General features: G+C 49.8%; 1 protein-coding gene across 1 annotated transcript; it reads left to right on the forward strand.

Moving 5' to 3' along the window:
* Positions 1 to 20,335: 20,335 nt before the first annotated feature.
* Positions 20,336 to 23,216, forward strand: LOC130361028 (uncharacterized). Its single transcript, XM_056563586.1, has 6 exons — positions 20,336 to 20,412; positions 21,691 to 21,833; positions 22,223 to 22,388; positions 22,615 to 22,670; positions 22,812 to 22,898; positions 23,025 to 23,216. Exons 2-6 carry the CDS (start codon positions 21,723 to 21,725, stop codon positions 23,214 to 23,216), a joined length of 612 nt encoding a protein of 203 aa, XP_056419561.1. The 5' UTR covers positions 20,336 to 20,412; positions 21,691 to 21,722.
* The last annotated feature ends 1,215 nt before the right edge of the window (positions 23,217 to 24,431 follow it).

Raw genomic sequence — 24,431 nt, forward strand, 5'->3', positions numbered from 1 at the left:
TCCTCTATACCCCTCTGTCACCCATGTATACCCCTCTACACCCCTCTGTCACCCATGTACACTCCCCTATACCCCTCTGTCACCCATGTACACTCCTCTACACCCCTCTGTCACCCATGTACACTCCTCTACACCCCTCTGTCACCCATGTACACTCCTCTATACCCCTCTGTCACCCATGTATACCCCTCTACACCCCTCTGTCACCCATGTACACTCCCCTATACCCCTCTGTCACCCATGTACACTCCTCTACACCCCTCTGTCACCCATGTACACTCCTCTACACCCCTCTGCCACCCATGTACACTCCTCTATACCCCTCTGTCACCCATGTATACCCCTATACACCCCTCTGTCACCCATGTATACCCCTCTACACCCCTCTGTCACCCATGTACAATCCTCTACACCCCTCTGCAACCCATGTACACCCCTCTGCAACCCATGTACACTAATTTACACCCCTCTGCCACCCATGTACAACCCTTTATACCCCTCTGCCACCCATGTACACTCCTCTACCCCCCTCTGTCACCCATGTACACTCCTCTACACCCCTCTGTCACCCATGTACACTCCTCTATACCCCTCTGTCACCCATGTACACTACTCTACAACCCTCTGCCACCGCTGTAAACCCGTCTATCACCCCCTACACCCCTCTGTCACCCCCATGTACTCCTCTACACACCTGTCTCTGATGAACACCCCTTTGTCACCCATGTACACCCCTCTGTCACCCCCATGTACACTCCTCTACACACCTGTCTCCCATGTACACCCCTTTATACCCCTCTGCCACCCATGTACACCGCTTTACATAGTTACATAGTTAGTATGTTCGAAAAAAGACATATATCCATCAAGTTCAACCAGGGAATTGAAGGGTGGGGTGTGGCGCGATATTGGGGAAGGGATGGGATTTTATATTTCTTCATAAGCATTAATGTTATTTTGTTCCAGGAATGTATCTAATCCTGTTTTAAAGCTGTTCATTTTTCCTGCTGTGACCAGTTCCTGAGGTAGACTGTTCCATAAGTTCACAGTTCTCATGGTAAAGAAGGCGTGTCGCCCCTTGAGACTAAACTTTTTCTTCTCCAGACGGAGGGAGTGCCCCCTCGTCCTTTGGGGGGGTTTAACCTGGAACAGTTTTTCTCCATATTTTTTGTATGGGCCATTAATATACTTATATACATTTATCATATCCCCCCTTAAACGTCTCTTCTCAAGACTAAACAATTGTAACTCCTTTAATTGCTCCTCATAGCTAAGATGTTCCATGCCCCATATTAGTTTAGTAGCGCGTCTCTGCACCCTTTCCAGCTCCACAGTGTCCCTTGTATGGACAGGTGAACAAAACTGAACAGCATATTCCAGGTGAGGCCGTACCAATGCTTTATAAAGGGGGAGTATCATGTCCCTGTCCCTCGACTCCATGTCTCTTTTTATACATGACAATATCCTGCCCGCCTTGGAAGCAGCAGCCTGACATTGCATGCTATTCTGTAGTCTGTGATCTACAAGTACACCCAGATCCTTCTCTACCAGTGACTCTGCCAGTTTACTCCCCCCTAAGACATACGATGCATGCAGGTTATTAGTACCCAGATGCATAACTTTACATTTATCCACATTGAACCTCATTTGCCAAGTGGATGCATCTTGTAACCTATACACCTCCTCTATAGACTGCACTGTGTCATCTTGTAACTTATGCACATCCTCTATACACTGTACCGTGCTACAAAGCTTGGTGTCATCTGCAAAGATAGAAACAGAGCTGTTAATGCCATCCTCTATATCATTGATAAATAAATTAAACAACGGCGGGCCCAGTACTGAACCTTGGGGTACACCACTAATAATCGGGGACCAATCAGAGTACGAATCATTGACCACCACTCTCTGGGTACGATCCATGAGCCAGTGTTCAATCCAGTTACAAACTAAAATTTCCAAACCCAAAGACCTTAACTTACCTGTCAGACGTCTATGAGGGACAGTATCAAATGCTTTAGCAAAATCCAGAAACACTATATCCACAGCCATTCCTCTGTCAAGGCTCCTACTCACCTCTTCATAAAAGCAAATTAGATTGGTTTGACAACTTCTATCCTTAGTAAACCCATGCTGGTTATCACTTATAATACAATTATCCCCTATGTATTCCTGTATGTAATCCCTTATAAGTCCTTCAAACAATTTACCCACAATGCACGTTAAACTTACCGGTCTATCTTGGTCAGTTACAGTGTGATGGTAATATTTATTTTCCTCCCATACTATTGTAACGCTGGGTGCACACTACGTTTTGTAACTACGGTTCCCGTATACGGCTGGGAGAAGGAGGGGCGTGGCTTAATCGCGGCGCCCGCACTCAGCCGTATAGGGGAACCGTATTTAATGCATGTCTATGAGCCGACTGGAGTGAACCGCAGCCTCCGGTCGGCTGATTTTTCGGCCGTATGCGGTTTCCCGACCATAGGCAAAAACACGGTCGACCACGTTTTTGCCTGCGGTCGAGAAACCGCATACGGCCGAAAATGCAGCCGACCGGAGGCTGCGGTTCACTCCGGTCGGCTCATAGACATGCATTAAATACGGTTCCCCTATACAGCTGAGTGCGGGCGCCTTGATTAAGCCCCGCCCACCTCCTCCCAGCCGTATACGGGAACCGTAGTTACAAAACGTAGTGTGAACCCAGCCTTACCAGGTAAATGTATGACTTATATAGACATATACAGTATTATAATGCATGGAAAATTTACACATATATAAATTGCTCCAGCATAGTGAAATACAGTAGCAATTTATTTCTTCGAAATATATATCAAGGAAATAAATAAATAAAATATATATATATATATATATATATATATATATATATATGTATAAAAAAATATTTAAATTAGCTCACCACACCACCTTCACAGGTAGTGTCTCCTGCAAAACAGCTCAGGCTCCATTTAAGAAGTCTCAGAACTGATTGGGATTTATGCCAAGCCAGAACTCTCTCCAGAAGGAAAGAGGACCCATCTGCAGACAGCTGTTTCAGGGTGTTTGCCCCTCGTCAGTACAGAGCAGGGTGATCTGGCTTGGCTGTGGTGAGAGGCGTAGGAGTACGTCCTATCCATTCCCGGCCCCCCGCCGCTAGCCGGAGGGGAGCCGGTGCCCGATGCCTGCTGAAATCGTTCAGCAGGCATCGCGGCATATCGCCCAGGGGGGTCATTATGCCCCCCCATGTCGGCGATGGACGCAGATCGCTGGACAATTCAGTCCAGCGATCTGCGGCGATTCCGGGTCAATCGGGTCTCCAGTGACCCGGTGACCCGGAATTACTGGCTGATCGGGGCCGTCAGATTCCCGGCCGACCAATCAGGGCGCCTGCTGCGGGTGTCACCCCCGCACCTGCTCCGCCCCTCTTCCGGAGGACGTGAGCGGGTGCGGGACGTGCACCCCGGGTGCTGGGGACCCCGATCCCCGGCGTTAATGTTGGGATCGGGGCCCCAGGAGCGACGACGGCGGCGGCGGCGGGACTGACCTGCAGCGTCGATCAGCAGCAGCAGGAGGTGAGTGACAGCCTCCTGCTGTTGCTTAGCAACAGCTCCCAGCATGCAAAAAGGGCATGCTGGGAGCTGTAGTTATGCAACAGGAGGAGGCAGACCACCACAACTCCCAGCATTCCCTTATGGGCATGCTGGGACTTATGGTTTTGCAACAGCTGGAGGCACATTCTTTCTATGGAAAAGTGTACCTTCAGCTGTTGTGTAACTACAACTCCCAGCTTGCACAAACAGCTAAAGTGCATGCTGGGAGTTGTAGTGGTGCATCTGCTGGTTGCATAACTACAACTCCCAGCATGCCCGTTGGCTGTCGGTGACTGCTGAGAGTTGTAGTTTTGCAACAGCTGAAGGCACACTGAGTTAAGTAGCAAACCAGTGTGTCTCCAGCTGTTGCATAACTACAATCCCCAGCCAAAGTAGTATGCCTCCCGCTGTTGCATAGCTACAACACCCAGCATGCCCTTCCGCTGTCCGTACATGCTGGGGGTTGTAGCTTTTGCAACAGCTGAAGGCACACTGGTTGCAAAACTCTGTGTTTCACAACCAGTGTGGCTCCAGCTGTTACAAAACTACAACTCCCAGCATGCACTGATAGACCGTACATGCTGGGAGTTGTAGTTTTGCAACAGCTGGATGTCCCCCCCCCCCCCCCAATGTGAATGTACAGGGTACACTCACATGATCGGAGGATTACAGTAAGTATCCGGCTGCAAGTTTGAGCTGCGGCAAATTTTCTGCTGCAGCTCAAACTGCCAGCGAGAAACTACTGTGAACCCCCCGCCCGTGCGACTGTACCCTAAAAACACTACACTACACTAACACAAAATAAAATAAAAAGTAAAAACACTACATATACACATACCCCTACACAGCCCCCCTCCACAATAAAAATGAAAAACGTCTGGTACGCCACTGTTTCCAAAACGGAGCCTCCAGCTGTTGCAAAACAACTACTCCCAGTATTACCAGACAGCCACTGACTGTCCAGGCATGCTGGGACTTTTACAACAGCTGGAGGCACCCTGTTTGGGAATCACTGGCATAGAATACCCCTATGTCCACCCCTATGCAAGTCCCTAATTTAGGCCTCAAATGCGCATGGCGCTCTCACTTTGGAGCCCTGTCGTATTTCAAGGCAACAGTTTAGGGCCACATATGGGGTATCGCCGTACTCGGGGGAAATTGTGTTACAAATTTTTGGGGGTATTTTCTGCTATTACCCTTTTTAAAAATGTAAAATTTTTGGGAAACCAAGCATTTTAGGTAAAATTTTTTTTTTTTTTTTTTTTACATATGCAAAAGTTGTGAATCACCTGTGGGGTATTAAAGTTCACATTACCCCTTGTTACGTTCCCCGAGGGGTCTAGTTTCCAAAATGGTATGCCATGTGTTTTTTTTTTGCGGTTATGGCACCATAGGGGCTTCCTAAATGCAGCATGCCCCCATAGCAAAATTTGCTTTCAAAAAGCCAAATGTGACTCCTTCTCTTCTGAGACCTGTAGTGCGCCAGCAGAGCACTTTTCACCCCCATATGGGGTGTTTTCTGAATCGGGAGAAATTGAGCTTCAAATTTTGGGGGGTATTTTCTGCTATTACCCTTTTTAAAAATGTAAAAATTTTGGGAAACCAAGCATTTTAGGTAAAAAACATTTTTTTTTTTACATATGCAAAAGTCGTGAAACACCTGTAGGGTATTAAGGTTCACTTTACCCCTTTTTACGTTCCCCGAGGGGTCTAGTTTCCAAAATGGTATGCCATGTGTTTTTTTTTGCGGTTCTGGCACCATAGGGGCTTCCTAAATGCAGCATGCCCCCAGAGCAAAATTTGCTTTCAAAAAGCCAAATGTGACTCCTTCTCTTCTGAGACCTGTAGTGCGCCAGCAGAGCACTTTTCACCCCCATATGGGGTGTTTTCTGAATCGGTAGAAATTGGGCTTCAAATTTTGGGGGGTATTTTCTGCTATTATCCTTTTTAAAAATGTAAAATTTTTGGTAAACCAAGCATTTTAGGTAAAAAGGTGACATGCCCCCCCAAAAACCATTTGTCGCTCCTTCCCTTCTGAGCCCTCTACTGCGCCCGCCGAACAATTAACATAGACATATGAGGTATGTGCTTACTCGAGAGAAATTGGGTTTCAAATACAAGTAAAACTTTTCTCCTTTCTACCAATTGCAAAAATTCAAAAATTGGGTCTACAAGAACATGCGAGTGTAAAAAATGAAGATTGTGAATTTTCTCCTTCACTTTTCTGCTATTCCTGTGAAACACCTAAAGGGTAAATACACTTATTGAACGTCATTTTGAATACTTTGGGGGTGTAGTTTTTATAATGGGGTCATTTATGGGGTATTTCTAATATGAAGACCCTTCAAATCCACTTCAAACCTGAACTGGTCCATGAAAAATAGCGAGTTTGAAAATTTTGTGAAAAATTTCCAAATTGCTGCTGAACTTTGAAGCCCTCTGGTGTCTTCCAAGAGTAAAAACTCATACATTTTATGGTGCAAACATAAAGTAGACATATTGTATATGTGAACCCAAAAATGTTTTATTTTGAATATCCATTTTCCTTACAAGCAGAGAGCTTCAAAGTTAGAAAAATGCTAAATTTTCATTTTTTTCATCAAATTTTGGGATTTTTCACCAAGAAAGGATGCAAGTTACCATAAAATTTTACCACTAAGTTAAAGTAGAATATGTCACGAAAAAACTATCTCAGAATCAGAATGATAACTAAAAGCATTCCAGAGTTATTAATGTTTAAAGTGACAGTGGTCAGAATTGCAAAAAAAAACGCTCTGGTCCTTAAGGTGTAAAATGGCCTGGTCCTTAAGGGGTTAAGCACATTTCAACTGTACCCTCTGTTGTTACCCCATTTCATCCCTGTCTAACCCCGCCCCCTGTCACCCATGTCAATCCCCCCGTAACCCTTTTCAACCCCCGTCACCCATGTCCACCCCACATTGACCCATGTCCACCCTCTCCGTCATCTATGACCACCCCCCATCACCCATGTCCCCCCCCATCACCCATTTCCACCCTCCCCATCACCCATGTCCACCCTCCCCCGTCACCCATGTCCACTCTCCCCCGTCACCCATGTCCACCCTCCCCGTCACCCATGTCCACCCTCCCCCGTCACCCATGTCCACACTACCATCACCCATGTCCACACCCCCATCACCCATGTCCACTCCCCCCCATGTCCACTTCCCCCCGTCACCCATGTCCACACACCCTCACTCAGTCTGCTACACATGGCTCTGTACACTGAGGACAAGCAGGGCTCTGTACACTGAGGACAAGCAGGGCTCTGTGCACTGAGAACAAGCGGGGCTCTGTACACTGAGGACAAGCAGGGCTCTGTACACTGAGGACAAGCAGGGCTCTGTACACTGAGGACAAGCGGGGTTCTGTAAACTGAGGACAAGCAGGGCTCTGTACACTGAGGACAAGCAGGGCTCTGAACACTGAGGACAAGCAGGGCTCTGTACACTGAGGACAAGCAGGGTTCTGTAAACTGAGGACAAGCAGGGCTCTGTACACTGAGGACAAGCAGGGCTCTGAACACTGAGGACAAGCAGGGCTCTGTACACTGAGGACAAGCAGGGCTCTGTACACTGAGGAATAACAAGGGATCTGTACACTGAGGACAAGCGGGGCTCTGTACACCGAGGACAAGCGGGGCTCTGTACACTGAGGACAAGCAGGACTCTTTACACAGAGGACAAGCGGGGCTCTGTACACTGAGGACAAGCGGACTTCTGTACACTGAGGACAAGCAGGGCTCTGTACACTGAGGACAAGCAGGGCTCTGTACACTGAGGACAAGCAGGGCTCTGTACACTGAGGACAAGCAGGGCTCTGTACACTGAGGACAAGCAGGGCTCTGAACACTGAGGACAAGCAGTGCTCTGTACACTGGGGACAAACAAGGGCTCTGTACACTGAGGACAAGCAGGGCTCTGTACACTGAGGACAAGCAAGGCTCTGTGTACTGAGGACAAGCAGGGCTCTGTACACTGAGGACAAGCAGGGCTCTGTACACTGAGGACAAGCAGGGTTCTGTACACTGAGGACAAACAGGGCTCTGTACACTGAGAACAAGCAGGGCTTTGTACACTGAAGACAAGCAGGGTTCTGTACACTGAGGACAGCAGGGCTCTGTACACTGAGGACCAGCAGGGCTCTGTGCTCTGAGGACAAGCAGGGCTCTGTGCACTGAGGACAAACAAGGGATCTGTACACTGAGGACAAGCAGGGCTCTGTACACTGAGGACAAGCAGGGCTCTGTACACTGAGGACAAGCAGGGCTCTGTACACTGAGGACAAGCAGGGCTCTGTACACTGAGGACAAGAAGGCTCTGTACACTGAGGACAAGCAGGGCTCTGTACACCGAGGACAAGCAGGGCTCTGTACACTGAGGACAAGCAGTGCTCTGTACACTGAGGAAAGCAGGGCTCTGTACACTGAGGACAAGCAGGGCTCTGTACACTGAGGACAAGCAGGGCTCTGTACACTGAGGACAAGCAGGGCTCTGTACACTGAGGACAAGCGGGTTTCTGTACACTGAGGACAAGCAGGGCTCTGTACACTGAGGACAAGCAGGGCTCTGAACACTGAGGACAAGCAGGGCTCTGTACACTGAGGACAAGCAGGGCTCTGTACACTGAGGACAAGCAGGGCTCTGTACACTGAGGACAAACAAGGGATCTGTACACTGAAGTCAAGCGGGGCTCTGTACACCGAGGACAAGAGGAGCTCTGTACACTGAGTACAAGCAGGACTCTTTACACAGACGACAAGCAGGGCTCTGTACACTGTGGACAAGCGGGCTTCTGTACACTGAGGACAAGCAGGGCTCTATACACTGAGGACAAGCAGGGCTCTGTGCACTGAGGACAAGCAGGGCTCTGTACACTGAGGACAAGCAGGGCCCTTTATACTGAGGACAAGCAGGGCTCTGTACACTGAGGACAAGCAGGGCTCTTTACACTGAGGACAAACAAGGGCTCTGTACACTGAGGACAAGCAGGGCTCTGTACACTGAGGACAAGCAGGGCTCTGTGCACTGACGACAAGCAGGGCTCTGTACACTGAGGACAAGCAGGGCTCTGTACACTGAGGACAAGCAGGGCCCTTTATACTGAGGTCAAGCAGGGCTCTGTACACTGAGGACAAGCAGGGCTCTGTACACTGAGGACAAGCAGGGCTCTGTACACTGAGGACAAGCAGGGCTCTGAACACTGAGGACAAGCAGGGCTCTGTACACTGAGGACAAACAAGGGATCTGTACACTGAGGACAAGCAGGACTCTTTACACTGAGGACAAGCAGGGCTCTTTACACTGAGGACAAGCAGGGCTCTGTGCACTGAGGACAAGCAGGGCTCTGTACACTGAGAACAAGCAGGGCTCTGTACACTGAAGACAAGCAGGGTTCTTTACACAGAGGACAAGCAGGGCTCTGTACACTGAGGACAAGCAGGGCTCTGTGCACTGAGGACAAGCAGGGCTCTGTGCACTGAGGACAAACAAGAAATCTGTACACTGAGGACAAGCAGGGCTCTGTACACTGAGGACAAGCAGGGCTCTGTACACTGAGGACAAGCAGGGCTCTGTACACTGAGGACAAGCAGGGCTCTGTACACTGAGGACAAGAAGGCTCTGTACACTGAGGACAAGCAGGGCTCTGTACACCGAGGACAAGCAGGGCTCTGTACACCAAGGACAAGCAGGTCTCTGTACACTGAGGACAAGCAGGGCACTGTACACTGAGGACAAGCAGGGCTCTGTACACTGAGGACAAGCAGGGCTCTGTACACTGAGGACAAGCAGGGCTCTGTACACTGAGGACAAGCAGGGCTCTGTACACTGAGGACAAGCAGGGCTCTGTACACTGAGGACAAGCAGGGCTCTGTACACTGAGGACAAGCAGGGCTCTGTACACTGAGGACAAGCGGGGTTCTGTACACTGAGGACAAGCAGGGCTCTGTACACTGAGGACAAGCAGGGCTCTGAACACTGAGGACAAGCAGGGCTCTGTACACTGAGGACAAGCAGGGCTCTGTACACTGAGGACAAGCAGGGCTCTGTACACTGAGGACAAACAAGGGATCTGTACACTGAGGACAAGCGGGGCTCTGTACACCGAGGACAAGAGGGGCTCTGTACACTGAGGACAAGCAGGACTCTTTACACCGAGGACAAGCAGGGCTCTGTACACTGAGGACAAGCGGGCTTCTGTACACTGAGGACAAGCAGGGTTCTGTACACTGAGGACAAGCAGGGCTCTGTGCACTGAGGACAAGCAGGGCTCTGTAGACTGAGGACAAGCAGGGCCCTTTATACTAAGGACAAGCAGGGCTCTGTACACTGAGGACAAACAGGGCTCTGTACACTGAGGACAAACAAGGGCTCTGTACACTGAGGACAAGCAGGGCTCTGTACACTGAGGACAAGCAGGGCTCTGTGCACTGATGACAAGCAGGGCTCTGTACACTGAGGACAAGCAGGGCTCTGTACACTGAGGACAAGCAGGGCCCTTTATACTGAGGACAAGCAGGGCTCTGTACACTGAGGACAAGCAGGGCTCTGTACACTGAGGACAAGCAGGGCTCTGTACACTGAGGACAAGCAGGGCTCTGAACACTGAGGACATGCAGGGCTCTGTACACTGAGGACAAAGAAGGGATCTGTACACTGAGGACAAGCAGGGCTCTGTACACTGAGGACAAGCAGGGCTCTGTGCACTGAGGACAAGCAGGGCTCTGTGCACTGAGGACAAACAAGGGATCTGTACACTGAGGACAAGCAGGGCTCTGTACACTGAGGACAAGCAGGGCTCTGTACACTGAGGACAAGCAGGGCTCTGTACACCGAGGACAAGAAGGCTCTGTACACTGAGGACAAGCAGGGCTCTGTACACCGAGGACAAGCAGGGCTCTGTACACTGAGGACAAGCAGGGTTCTGTACACTGAGGACAAGCAGGGCTCTGTACACTGAGGACAAGCAGGGATCTGTACACTGAGGAAAAGCAGGGCTCTGTACACTGAGGACAAGCAGGGCTCTGTACACTGAGGACAAGCAGGGCTCTGTACACTGAGGACAAGCGGGGTTCTGTACACTGAGGACAAGCAGGGCTCTGTACATTGAGGACAAGCAGGGCTCTGAACACTGAGGACAAGCAGGGCTCTGTACACTGAGGACAAGCAGTGCTCTGTACACTGAGGACAAGCAGGGCTCTGTACACTGAGGATAAACAAGGGATCTGTACACTGAGGACAAGCGGGGCTCTGTACACCGAGGACAAGAGGGGCTCTGTACACTGAGGACAAGCAGGATTCTTTACACCGAGGACAAGCAGGGCTCTGTACACTGAGGACAAGCGGGCTTCTGTACACTGAGGACAAGCAGGGCTCTGTACACTGAGGACAAGCAGGGCTCTGTGCACTGAGGACAAGCAGGGCTCTGTGCACTGAGGACAAACAAGGGATCTATACACTGAGGACAAGCAGGGCTCTGTACATTGAGGACAAGCAGGGCTCTGTACATTGAGGACAAGCAGGGCTCTGTACACTGAGGACAAGCAGGGCTCTGTACACTGAGGACAAGAAGGCTCTGTACACTGAGGACAAGCAGGGCTCTGTACACCGAGGACAAGCAGGGCTCTGTACACCGAGGACAAGCAGAGCTCTGAACACCGAGGACAAGCAGGGCTCTGTACACCGAGGACAAGCAGGGCTCTGTACACCGAGGACAAGCAGGTCTCTGTACACCGAGGACAAGCAGGGCTCTGTACACTGAGGACAAGCAGGGCTCTGTACACTGAGGACAAGCAGGGCTCTGTACACTGAGGACAAGCAGGGCTCTGTACACTGAGGACAAGCAGGGCTCTGTACACTGAGGACAAGCAGGGCTCTGTACACTGAGGACAAGCGGGGTTCTGTACACTGAGGACAAGCAGGGCTCTGTACACTGAGGACAAGCAGAGCTCTGAACACTGAGGACAAGCAGGGCTCTGTACACTGAGGACAAGCAGTGCTCTGTACACTGAGGACAAGCAGGGCTCTGTACACCGAGGACAAGCAGGGCTCTGTACACCGAGGACAAGCAGAGCTCTGAACACTGAGGACAAGCAGGGCTCTGTACACCGAGGACAAGCAGGGCTCTGTACACCGAGGACAAGCAGGTCTCTGTACACTGAGGACAAGCAGGGCTCTGTACACTGAGGACAAGCAGGGCTCTGTACACTGAGGACAAGCAGGGCTCTGTACACTGAGGACAAGCAGGGCTCTGTACACTGAGGACAAGCAGGGCTCTGTACACTGAGGACAAGCAGGGCTCTGTACACTGAGGACAAGCGGGGTTCTGTACACTGAGGACAAGCAGGGCTCTGTACACTGAGGACAAGCAGAGCTCTGAACACTGAGGACAAGCAGGGCTCTGTACACTGAGGACAAGCAGTGCTCTGTACACTGAGGACAAGCAGGGCTCTGTACACTGAGGACAAACAAGGGATCTGTACACTGAGGAGAAGCGGGGCTCTGTACACCGAGGACAAGAGGGGTTCTGTACACTGAGGACAAGCAGGACTCTTTACACCAAGGACAAGCAGGGCTCTGTACACTGAGGACAAGCAAACTTTTGTACACTGAGGACAAGCAGGGCTCTGTACACTGAGGACAAGCAGGGCTCTGTGCACTGAGGACAAGCCGGGCTCTGTACACTGAGGACAAGCAGGGCCCTTTATACTGAGGACAAGCAGGGCTCTGTACACTGAGGACAAGCAGGGCTCTGTACACTGAGGACAAACAAGGGCTCTGTACACTGAGGACAAGCAGGGCTCTGTGCACTGACGACAAGTAGGGCTCTGTACACTGAGGACAAGCAGGGCTCTGTACACTGAGGACAAGCAGGGCCCTTTATACTGAGGACAAGCAGGGCTTTGTACACTGAGGACAAGCAGGGCTCTGTACACTGAGGACAAGCAGGGCTCTGTACACTGAGGACAAGCAGGGCTCTGTACACTGAGGACAAACAAGGGATCTGTACACCGAGGACAAGCAGGGCTCTGTACACTGAGGACAAGCAGGACTCTTTACACCGAGGACAAGCAGGGCTCTTTACACTGAGGACAAGCAGGGCTCTGTGCACTGAGGACAAGCAGGGCTCTGTACACTGAGAACAAGCAGGGCTCTGTACACTGAAGACAAGCAGGGTACTGTACACAGAGGACAAGCAGGGCTCTTTACACTGAGGACAAGCAGGGCTCTGTGCACTGAGGACAAGCAGGGCTCTGTGCACTGAGGACAAACAAGGGATCTGTACACTGAGGACAAGCAGGGCTCTGTACACTGAGGACAAGCGGGGTTCTGTACACTGAGGACAAGCAGGGCTCTGTACATTGAGGACAAGCAGGGCTCTGAACACTGAGGACAAGCAGGGCTCTGTACACTGAGGACAAGCAGTGCTCTGTACACTGAGGACAAGCAGGGCTCTGTACACTGAGGGCAAACAAGGGATCTGTACACTGAGGACAAGCGGGGCTCTGTACACCGAGGACAAGAGGGGCTCTGTACACTGAGGACAAGCAGGATTCTTTACACCGAGGACAAGCAGGGCTCTGTACACTGAGGACAAGCGGGCTTCTGTACACTGAGGACAAGCAGGGCTCTGTACACTGAGGACAAGCAGGGCTCTGTGCACTGAGGACAAGCAGGGCTCTGTGCACTGAGGACAAACAAGGGATCTATACACTGAGGACAAGCAGGGCTCTGTACATTGAGGACAAGCAGGGCTCTGTACATTGAGGACAAGCAGGGCTCTGTACACTGAGGACAAGCAGGGCTCTGTACACTGAGGACAAGAAGGCTCTGTACACTGAGGACAAGCAGGGCTCTGTACACTGAGGACAAGCAGGGCTCTGTACACCGAGGACAAGCAGGTCTCTGTACACCGAGGACAAGCAGGGCTCTGTACACTGAGGACAAGCAGGGCTCTGTACACTGAGGACAAGCAGGGCTCTGTACACTGAGGACAAGCAGGGCTCTGTACACTGAGGACAAGCAGGGCTCTGTACACTGAGGACAAGCAGGGCTCTGTACACTGAGGACAAGCAGGGCTCTGTACACTGAGGACAAGCAGGGCTCTGTACACTGAGGACAAGCGGGGTTCTGTACACTGAGGACAAGCAGGGCTCTGTACACTGAGGACAAGCAGAGCTCTGAACACTGAGGACAAGCAGGGCTCTGTACACTGAGGACAAGCAGTGCTCTGTACACTGAGGACAAGCAGGGCTCTGTACACTGAGGACAAACAAGGGATCTGTACACTGAGGAGAAGCGGGGCTCTGTACACCGAGGACAAGAGGGGCTCTGTACACTGAGGACAAGCAGGACTCTTTACACCAAGGACAAGCAGGGCTCTGTACACTGAGGACAAGCAAACTTTTGTACACTGAGGACAAGCAGGGCTCTGTACACTGAGGACAAGCAGGGCTCTGTGCACTGAGGACAAGCCGGGCTCTGTACACTGAGGACAAGCAGGGCCCTTTATACTGAGGACAAGCAGGGCTCTGTACACTGAGGACAAGCAGGGCTCTGTACACTGAGGACAAACAAGGGCTCTGTACACTGAGGACAAGCAGGGCTCTGTGCACTGACGACAAGTAGGGCTCTGTACACTGAGGACAAGCAGGGCTCTGTACACTGAGGACAAGCAGGGCCCTTTATACTGAGGACAAGCAGGGCTTTGTACACTGAGGACAAGCAGGGCTCTGTACACTGAGGACAAACAAGGGATCTGTACACTGAGGACAAGCAGGGCTCTGTACACTGAGGACAAGCAGGACTCTTTACACCGAGGACAAGCAGGGCTCTTTACACTGAGGACAAGCAGGGCTCTGTGCACTGAGGACAAGCAGGGCTCTGTACACTGAGAACAAGCAGGGCTCTGTACACTGAAGACAAGCAGGGTTCTGTACACAGAGGACAAGCAGGGCTCTTTACACTGAGGACAAGCAGGGCTCTGTGCACTGAGGACAAGCAGGGCTCTGTGCACTGAGGACAAACAAGGGATCTGTACACTGAGGACAAGCAGGGCTCTGTACACTGAGGACAAGCAGGGCTCTTTACACTGAGGACAAGCAGGGCTCTGTACACTGAGGACAAGCAGGGCTCTGTACACTGAGGACAAGAAGGCTCTGTACACTGAGGACAAGCAGAGCTCTGAACACTGAGGACAAGCAGGGCTCTGTACACTGAGGACAAGCAGTGCTCTGTACACTGAGGACAAGCAGGGCTCTGTACACTGAGGACAAACAAGGGATCTGTACACTGAGGAGAAGCGGGGCTCTGTACACCGAGGACAAGAGGGGCTCTGTACACTGAGGACAAGCAGGACTCTTTACACCAAGGACAAGCAGGGCTCTGTACACTGAGGACAAGCAAACTTTTGTACACTGAGGACAAGCAGGGCTCTGTACACTGAGGACAAGCAGGGCTCTGTGCACTGAGGACAAGCCGGGCTCTGTACACTGAGGACAAGCAGGGCCCTTTATACTGAGGACAAGCAGGGCTCTGTACACTGAGGACAAGCAGGGCTCTGTACACTGAGGACAAACAAGGGCTCTGTACACTGAGGACAAGCAGGGCTCTGTGCACTGACGACAAGTAGGGCTCTGTACACTGAGGACAAGCAGGGCTCTGTACACTGAGGACAAGCAGGGCCCTTTATACTGAGGACAAGCAGGGCTTTGTACACTGAGGACAAGCAGGGCTCTGTACACTGAGGACAAACAAGGGATCTGTACACTGAGGACAAGCAGGGCTCTGTACACTGAGGACAAGCAGGACTCTTTACACCGAGGACAAGCAGGGCTCTTTACACTGAGGACAAGCAGGGCTCTGTGCACTGAGGACAAGCAGGGCTCTGTACACTGAGAACAAGCAGGGCTCTGTACACTGAAGACAAGCAGGGTTCTGTACACAGAGGACAAGCAGGGCTCTTTACACTGAGGACAAGCAGGGCTCTGTGCACTGAGGACAAGCAGGGCTCTGTGCACTGAGGACAAACAAGGGATCTGTACACTGAGGACAAGCAGGGCTCTGTACACTGAGGACAAGCAGGGCTCTTTACACTGAGGACAAGCAGGGCTCTGTACACTGAGGACAAGCAGGGCTCTGTACACTGAGGACAAGAAGGCTCTGTACACTGAGGACAAGCAGGGCTCTGTACACCGAGGACAAGCAGGGCTCTGTACACCGAGGACAAGCAGGTCTCTGTACACTGAGGACAAGCAGGGCTCTGTACACTGAGGACAAGCAGGGCTCTGTACACTGAGGACAAGCAGGGCTCTGTACACTGAGGACAAGCAGGGCTCTGTACACTGAGGACAAGCAGGGCTCTGTACACTGAGGACAAGAAGGCTCTGTACACTGAGGACAAGCAGGGCACTTGTACACTCCTCTACACTCCTGTCACCCATGTACACTCCTGTCGCCCATGTACACTCCTGTTGCCTATGTACACTCCTGTCCACCCCCAACACCGCTCTGCCACCAATATACACCCCTCAATCACCCCCTTTGCCACCTGTCACCCATGTACACTCTTCTACACCCCTCTGTCACCCATGTACACTCTTCTACACCCCTCTGTCACCCATGTAAAAAAAAGTGCGGAGCCTAATAGGTTTGTTTTGCAGGTTTAACGGTGAAGAATTGTGGCTGGAAGAAATTGTCATGATGGCCGGGCCAGATGGAGAAGAAAAGGGAACGTTGCTGATTAGAGAAGACGTCATTTGTGAGTAGCTGCATAAAGTAGAACTGTAATCTACATACCCACAGATAAATAGACATTGTGCATTGCGGCGCTTTTCTCTTTTTTGTTTTGCTCGACAACTTCAGTAGGGGTTCCCCCGACAACTTTGGAGGGGTGCCTCAAGCCGAAAAAGGTTGGTAAACACTGGTCTAAACTATTAAAATATAATGTTTGTGATCTCGCACGGTGGACGGTGTCAGTTTAAAAAAAATAAAAATTAAAAAAAAATGTACCAAAAGTGCAGGAAAAATATATTAAAGCAATCCTATGCTTAGACTGTGAATGTTCTTGAGTGACCCAGCCAGAGCCCTGGCTTAAACCCATTTGATCTTCCACCAACGGTCCCCATCCAACCTGACAGAGCTTGAGAGGATCTGCAGAAAAGAATGGCAGAGAATCCCCAAATCCAGGTTTCTAAACCTTGTGGCCTCATCTCCAAGAACACTGCCAAAGGGGCTTCACCTAAGTCTTGAGTAAAGGGTATGAATACTTATGTCACTGCAAGATATTTGTTTTTTCCTTTTCGATTAATTTGAAAGATTTTTAACATGTTGTTTTTTCTTTGTCATTATGGGGTGCTGAGTGCAGAATAATGAAGGAGGGGCCTAAAAGGGTCTGAAAACTTTCTGAATGCATTGAATACATGACTGCAGGAAACATGAACTTCACAAGATCAACTGGTGCCAGAAAGTTAAACAGATTTGTAAATTACTTCTATATAAAAATCTTAATCCTCCCAGGACTTATCAGCTGCATTATGCTCTAGAGGAAGTTGTGTAGTTCTTTTCTGTCTGACCACAGTGCCCTCTGCTGACACCTCTTTCTATGTCAGGAACTGTCCAGAGCAGGAGAGGTTTTCTTGTACTCTGGACAGTTCCTAACACGGACAGAGGTGGCAGTAGAGAGCATTGTGGTCAGACTGGAAAGAGCTCTAGAAAGAAATACAACTCCCTCTGGAGTATACAGCAGCTGATAAGTACTGGAAGGATTAACATTTTAAATAGAAATCATTTACAAACCTGTTTAACTTTCTGGCACCAGTTGATTTAAAAAATGTTTTTTTTCCATCGAAGTACCCCTTAAAACAATTTCTTCAGTGTGGCAGGACATTATCCTGTTGAAAGATGCCACTGCCCTGTACTACTGCCATGACAGGGGAAGTGAGTCTGCAATAATGTTAAGGTAGATGGTACGTGTCACGGTAACACATAAATGTCTGGACCCAAGGTTTCTCTGCAGAACATTGCCCAAATCCTTAAAAGGGTACTCCGGCGCTAAGACATCTTATCCCCTATCCAAAGGATTGGGGATAAGATGCTTGATCGTGGGGGTCCCACCGTTGGAGACCCCTGTGATCTTTCACGCAGCCCCCCGTTACCATCAGTCCCCGGAGCATGTTCGCTCCGGGACTGATGACTGGCTATCACGGGGGCCAGAGTATCGTGACGTCACGGCTCCGTCCCCTCAATGCAAGCCTATGGGAGGGGGCGTGACATCTGTCAAACCCCCTTCCATAGGCTTGCATTGAGGGGGCGGAGTGTGACATTACACGGGGGGTGCCCCCCTCCCACCACACACCAATCACCTTCTACCACCAAAAGGAGGGACACGCCCCCTTTAACCACACACCAATCACCTCCCACCACCACAAGTAGGGACACGCCCCCTCCCACCACACACCAATCACCTACCACCACAAGGAGGGACACGCCCCCTCCTACCACACAGCAATCACCTTCCACCACCACAAGGAGGGACACGCCCCCTCCTACCACACAGCAATCACCTTTCTCCACCACAAGGAGGGACACGCCCCCTTCCACCACACACCAATCACCTACCACCACCACAAGAAAGGACATGCCCCCTCTAACCACACACCAATCACCTCCCACCACCACAAGGAGGGACACACCCCCTCCCACCACACACCAATCACCTCCTCCCACCACACAGCAATCACCTCCCACCACCACAAGGAGGGACACACCCCCTCCCACCACACACCAATCACCTCCTCCCACCACACAGCAATCATCTCCCACCACCACAAGGAGGGACACGCCCCCTCCCACCACACAGCAATCACCTCGCACCACCACAAGGAGGGACACGCCCCCTCCCACCACACAGCAATCACCTCCCACCACCACAAGGAGGGACACGCCCCCTCCAACCACACACCAATCACCTACCACCACCATAAGGAGGGACATGCCCCCTCCCACCACACACCAATCACCTCCCACCACCACAAGGAGGGACACACCCCCCTCCCACTACACACCAATCACCGTGCACCACCACAAGGAGGGACACGCCCCCTTCCCCTGAGAGGATTTCTAATACAGTGAGCTAATGAAAGGAGGTATTTTATAATAAATATAGGTGATAGAGGCATAAACATTAGATGTACATGGTCAGGATTATGTACTGAGTAACATTATTCTTTTTTTGTGGGATCTGACAAATGCGCTTTAAGAAAATAATAGATGTTTCTTGTTAGTGTTACTAGTGACCGACCCTTGTTACTAGTGACCAGCCCTTGTTACTAGTGACCGACCCTTGTTACTAGTGACCGGTCCTTGTTACTAGTGACCGGCCCTTGTTACTAGTGACCGACCCTTGTTACTAGTGACCGGTCCTTGTTACTAGTGACCGGCCCTTGTTACTAGTGACCGGCCCTTGTTACTAGTGACCGGCCCTTGTTACTAGTAACCGACCTTTGTTACTAGTGACCGGCCCTTGTTACTAGTGACCGACCCTTGTTACTAGTGACCGGCCCTTGTTACTAGTGACCGGCCCTTGTTACTGGTGAGCGGCCCTTGTTACTAGTGACCGACCCTTGTTACTAGTGACCGGCCCTTGTTACTAGTGACTGGCCCTTGTTACTAGTGACCGGCCCTTGTTACTGGTGACCGACCCTTGTTACTAGTGACCGACCCTTGTTACTAGTGACCGGCCCTTGTTACTAGTGACCGGCCCTTGTTACTAGTGACCGTCCCTTGTTACTAGTGACCGACCCTTGTTACTAGTGACTAGTGTTGAGCGGCATAGGCCATATTCGAATTCGCGAATATTCGTGAATATATGGACGAATATTCGTCATATATTCGCGAATATTCGCATATTCGTTATATCCTCGTTTTATTTTCGCGTATGCGAAAATACACGTATGCGAAAATTAACATATGGGAAAATTCACATATGCGAAAATGTGCATATGCAAATTTTCGCATATGCGAATTTTCGCACGCCAGTATCACACAGTAGTATTACAGCCTTCTTTACACCACACAAGCTGGAAGCAGAGAGGGATGATCACTGTGATGTGTACTGTGAAGGAAAAAAAACCCGAATATTCGTAATTACGAATATATAGCGCTATATTCGCGAAATTCGCGAATTCGCGAATATGCGATATTCGCGAATAATATTCGAATTGCGAATATTCGCGAGCAACACTACTAGTGACCGACCTTTGTTACTAGTGACCGGCCCTTGTTACTACTGACCGATTCTTGTTACTAGTGACCGACCCTTGTTACTAGTGACCGGCCCTTGTTACTAGTGACCGGCCCTTGTTACTAGTGACCAATTCTTGTTACTAGTGACCAGCCCTTGTTACTAGTGACCAGCCCTTGTTACTAGTGACCGGCCCTTGTTACTAGTGACCAATTCTTATTACTAGTGACCGGCCCTTGTTACTAGTGACCGGCCCTTGTTACTAGTGACCGACCCTTGTTACTAGTGACCAGCCCTTGTTACTAGTGACCGACCCTTGTTACTAGTGACCGATTCTTGTTACTAGTGACCGGCCCTTGTTACTAGTGACTGGCCCTTGTTACTAGTGACCGACCCTTGTTACTAGTGACCGACCCTTGTTACTAGTGACCGGCCCTTGATACTAGTGACCGGCCCTGCTAATGTTATAAATGGAATCTATTTCTCCTCAGTGACACTGGAGCACAATATCCAGAATCCATCGTGCTGACTGTAGTTTCCACCGTGTCTTCTCTGCTAGGTAAGTGCACTACATGTATCTATAGGAATTATTATTAGTGCCATCCTGAGTACAAAGGTGTAGCTAAAGTGTCATGGGTGCAGAAGTTTAGCCTGGGCCCACCTGACCATGCCCATCAGCCATCAAGCAGACATGCTATTCAGGAGCATGGAAAAGCTATGTCAGATATTGTCACCTAACTTTTCCATGCTCCTGAATGGCATATCTGCTTGTAGTTGGATTGCTTTATGCACAGGCAAACTTCAGATGTCATATATTAATCCCTGCAGTGGCGGGCATGTGGTTGCTGTAATGACTCATGGTCCTGTAATGATTACAGTAGCATAAGTCATTACAGGGTTTGTCATACAGCTTTCTTAGGCACCTGAATGGCCAGAAATGTGTCATTACTAAGACAATCATGTGCCAGTCAGAAGCCTGTAATGGCTCATGTTCCTGTAACAATTACAGGGTCTGACTATCACACAAAGCTTTCCCAGGCTCCTGAAATGCACATGATCTGCTTAGTACTGACACATTTTAGCCATTCAGGAGCATGGGAAAGCTTTGGCCTGGTCTTGGGGTCCTAGCTCTGTGTACACATTGGTGGGTGGGAGGGTGTCGGGGAGGATGCTGAGGGGGAGAAGTGTACAGGGATGGTGTAATGAAGGGGGTGGGGCCGAGGAGCTGGGAATATTAATGAAGGGGCGAGCCCAACTAGCAGTGAATAATAAAGGGGCGGACACAACTAGCAGTGAATAATAAAGGGGCGGGGCCAACAGCCGAAGTGAAGACTTGTTATTGTTGCTAAAAGCCCATTGGGAATGCTCCTTATTGCTAGATTCTCAGGAATAGTATGTAGACAGTCTGCTCGTATCTTCTGAACAGCTGCACGTAATGGGGTAAGAGAAGCAACGTTAAAAAGAGGGTCCCCCGCACTATAAGCTTAGGTATTCAGGTTAGTGCGGGTGAGCCTCCCGTCAGTCCGCCCCTAAACGTAGTACTGTACTGATTGGTCTGTGTGACCCATCTATGCAGCCACAGGCCGCAGCATATAGTGTAGTGGCAGGGGGGTAACTGTGACCCTTGCCGCCTTTATAGCTGCGTCACAGCTTGAGTAACTACTAACATGGCCGCCATGACAGCTTCAGCACATGTTTTCAGACAACTTTTGGCAGATCCACTATGTGTTACTGAATTATATCTCCTGCATATTTTCTAATTGTTAATATCTTCAGACATGTATATGCTTTGTGTGGTATATATACCATCTTTAGACTGTTCTGTATATGGTTTCAGAGGCCGGGATTTTGTTTATCATCTACAAATCCATGGAGATCCAGGCCCTGAAGAGAAGCATTTGTGGAGTCACCTGCCAAACGTGGATGTTGACATTCGGGTGGATGACGTGTGTTGGCAACATCATAACCCCATTGATACAGGTTTGTTTATACAGATTCTGTGGTCTTAGGGCCCCTTAGCTGGTCACCTATGAAGCCCCCTTACCCAGGAGAAGAGCAGCACAACTGGGGCCATGTATTGTCAGATAACCTGCTGATCTGTAGGTCTTGGGACAGAATGGACCTGAGCTCACACCCCCTCACAATGATACATAAGGCCCAGTATAAGAATACAGATAATATAATAACACCATTGGCAGATGTAGGATTATCCTGGATACTTACCATTGGCAGATATTAAGTATCCAGGAAAATCATATATCTGCTAATGGTGTATAATGATATGGAGCTCTATGTGTTGTCTGATGATAGGTCATCTAGGACAGGATATGTATATTGTGAAATGTCATATTTTCTTTTTTTTCCTCTAGGATTCAGCAATGCTTAATGATAGCTGCCTGGCAGTTTTAACAAGTATGGTCATCTACGGAGGCATATCGTTGGCATCTCAGCTGTACCCAGGCTCCAGGGACCGTAGATGTAGGCGTCTTACCACCACGGTGCTGTCAGTGACCATCTTGCTGGCTAACATTAGCCGTATCCTTTACAATTCACTATGTTATGTTATGGGATTAAAGGAAACTCCAGTAAATCCTTTCAGACACCATAATGACTTTTTAGGTTCTTTCCTTTGCCATTGATGGTGGGGGAGCTGGGTTATCTTGTCACTTCTGTCGTCCACCGTGAAATTGTGTTTTTCTACTAAAATATGACCCCATTCTCCAGGGTTTAGGTTATTTTCCTATATACGTCCTCCTTTCAGGGTTATCCTGTAAAATGACAGCAGTATATACCTGCACCAGCGAGTACTGCACACAGGTATGTATATTCTACCACATAGGGGGAACTTCTTCACATGGTTATGGAATCCCAATCCCAGTAATTCGCACCACTGCTTGGTGAATAAAGGGGAAGACCAAAATGGACAAAGTCAAATGTATATGTCTGTTTTATTTTCAGTCTTCCAGAATTACGCTGACCATCCTGGAGTGGGTCGTATTGGTCTGCTCATGTATTAGCCAAATAATGCTGTATTGGGACTTCCAGGTCAGTATATGAAATCCAGATTTACAAGGTCTTGTTCACATGTAGCAGCTTTGTTGTGTCTGGGGCCTTTATATGTCAGTAAATATGAATGGTTACAACATGTCCGGCTCTTCTTTCATTTCTTAGGTTCTTACTATGACATCCAAGAGCAACATGATTGAAGCCGAGAGCGTCCTGGCAGTTGATCCATTGACAGTGCCTCTACTAGATCGAGCACTTGAGGATCAACAAGATGACGTGACGCCAGATGAAGCATCATCATGTGAATATATCATAGTAGACCTATTTTCAGCGGAGGATACAGCACCATCAGACTAGGAGCGATAGGTCCCATCCCCCCCTCCCCCCTCCCCCCCCCCAAAAAAAATGGATAGATATATCTATCTATCTCATATCTATCTATTGTGAGAAGGTGAAAGGCATGGTGGTTGATGGTCTGTATGTGTCACCAAGGCTCCTGGTCTTGGTGAAATAAGAGCCGGTATTTATTCAGTGTCTGTGCTGCGATGCAGACTGACACTGTGGCTGTAGTATGGCTGGAAGGCCTATCTGGGACCGCTCTTACTGGGAATGGCCAAGTGTAGGGTGGGGGCCAGTCCCCACAATCCAGGCCGCCTTTTGGTGGCCTTAAAGGCAACCTGCTTCACCAGCTGAGGGGGATTTGCTAGTTGCAGCACACACTGCCAGAGAGAGCTGAGAGTGGAGTCCTACCCTAAGAGGTTGGAAGATGGTCAGCAGCCTGCCTGGAAAAGACTTGCTTGATGCCGTATGGCATGGACTCTTGTGTGAACAAACACCTATAGAATACAGGCGGACTTTTGTTACATTTTCCTTTGTTCTGCATTTAAAGACTGTTTGCCAAGTGTGAATAAAACACTGAACTTTGATTTGAAAAGTACTGTTTCCTTGCCTCTATACTGCAACCACACCTATCTGCAAGAGCGAGTCATCACATTTGGTGAATGACACGGGCAATGCAGTAAGGTCAGAGATTGAGTTGCAGCCCGCTGTTTGCGAAGAACAGAGCCTGGGATAACTTGTTGGAGTGGTTGCTAGGGGCAACGATCCTGCCGACAAGTGACTGACAGTACAGCGGGAGTGTTTTCTCCAAAGAGTCAAGGCAAAGCAGTATCGCCAAAATGAAGGTGGTTATGAAAGCATTTCGGAGGCTTGTGTTAGAGTTAGCCCACCAACATGTTCTAAGGGGGCACCTGGGCCTGCAGAAGATACAGGACCAAATTTTGCAGCGTTTTTACTGGCCCAACGTGTATAAGAAGGTTGAAAGGTATTGTGAATCTTGCCCAACATGCCAAATAACTAGCCCCCAGCCACATTACCGTAGTCCCCTGGTCCCCCTCCTGATTATCGAGGTCCTGTTTGAACGGCTTGCTATGAATATTGTGGGCCCGTTGCCGAAATCTGCTAGGGGCCACCAACACATCCTGGTTGTCCTGGACTATGCTACTCGGTATCCCGAGGCGCTACCTCTGCGACATACCTCTGCCATACTCATAGCTAAGGAGCTAATGGAGA

This window comes from Hyla sarda, chromosome 3, assembly GCF_029499605.1.
Source record: "Hyla sarda isolate aHylSar1 chromosome 3, aHylSar1.hap1, whole genome shotgun sequence".
In the NCBI taxonomy this organism is placed as follows: domain Eukaryota; kingdom Metazoa; phylum Chordata; class Amphibia; order Anura; family Hylidae; genus Hyla; species Hyla sarda.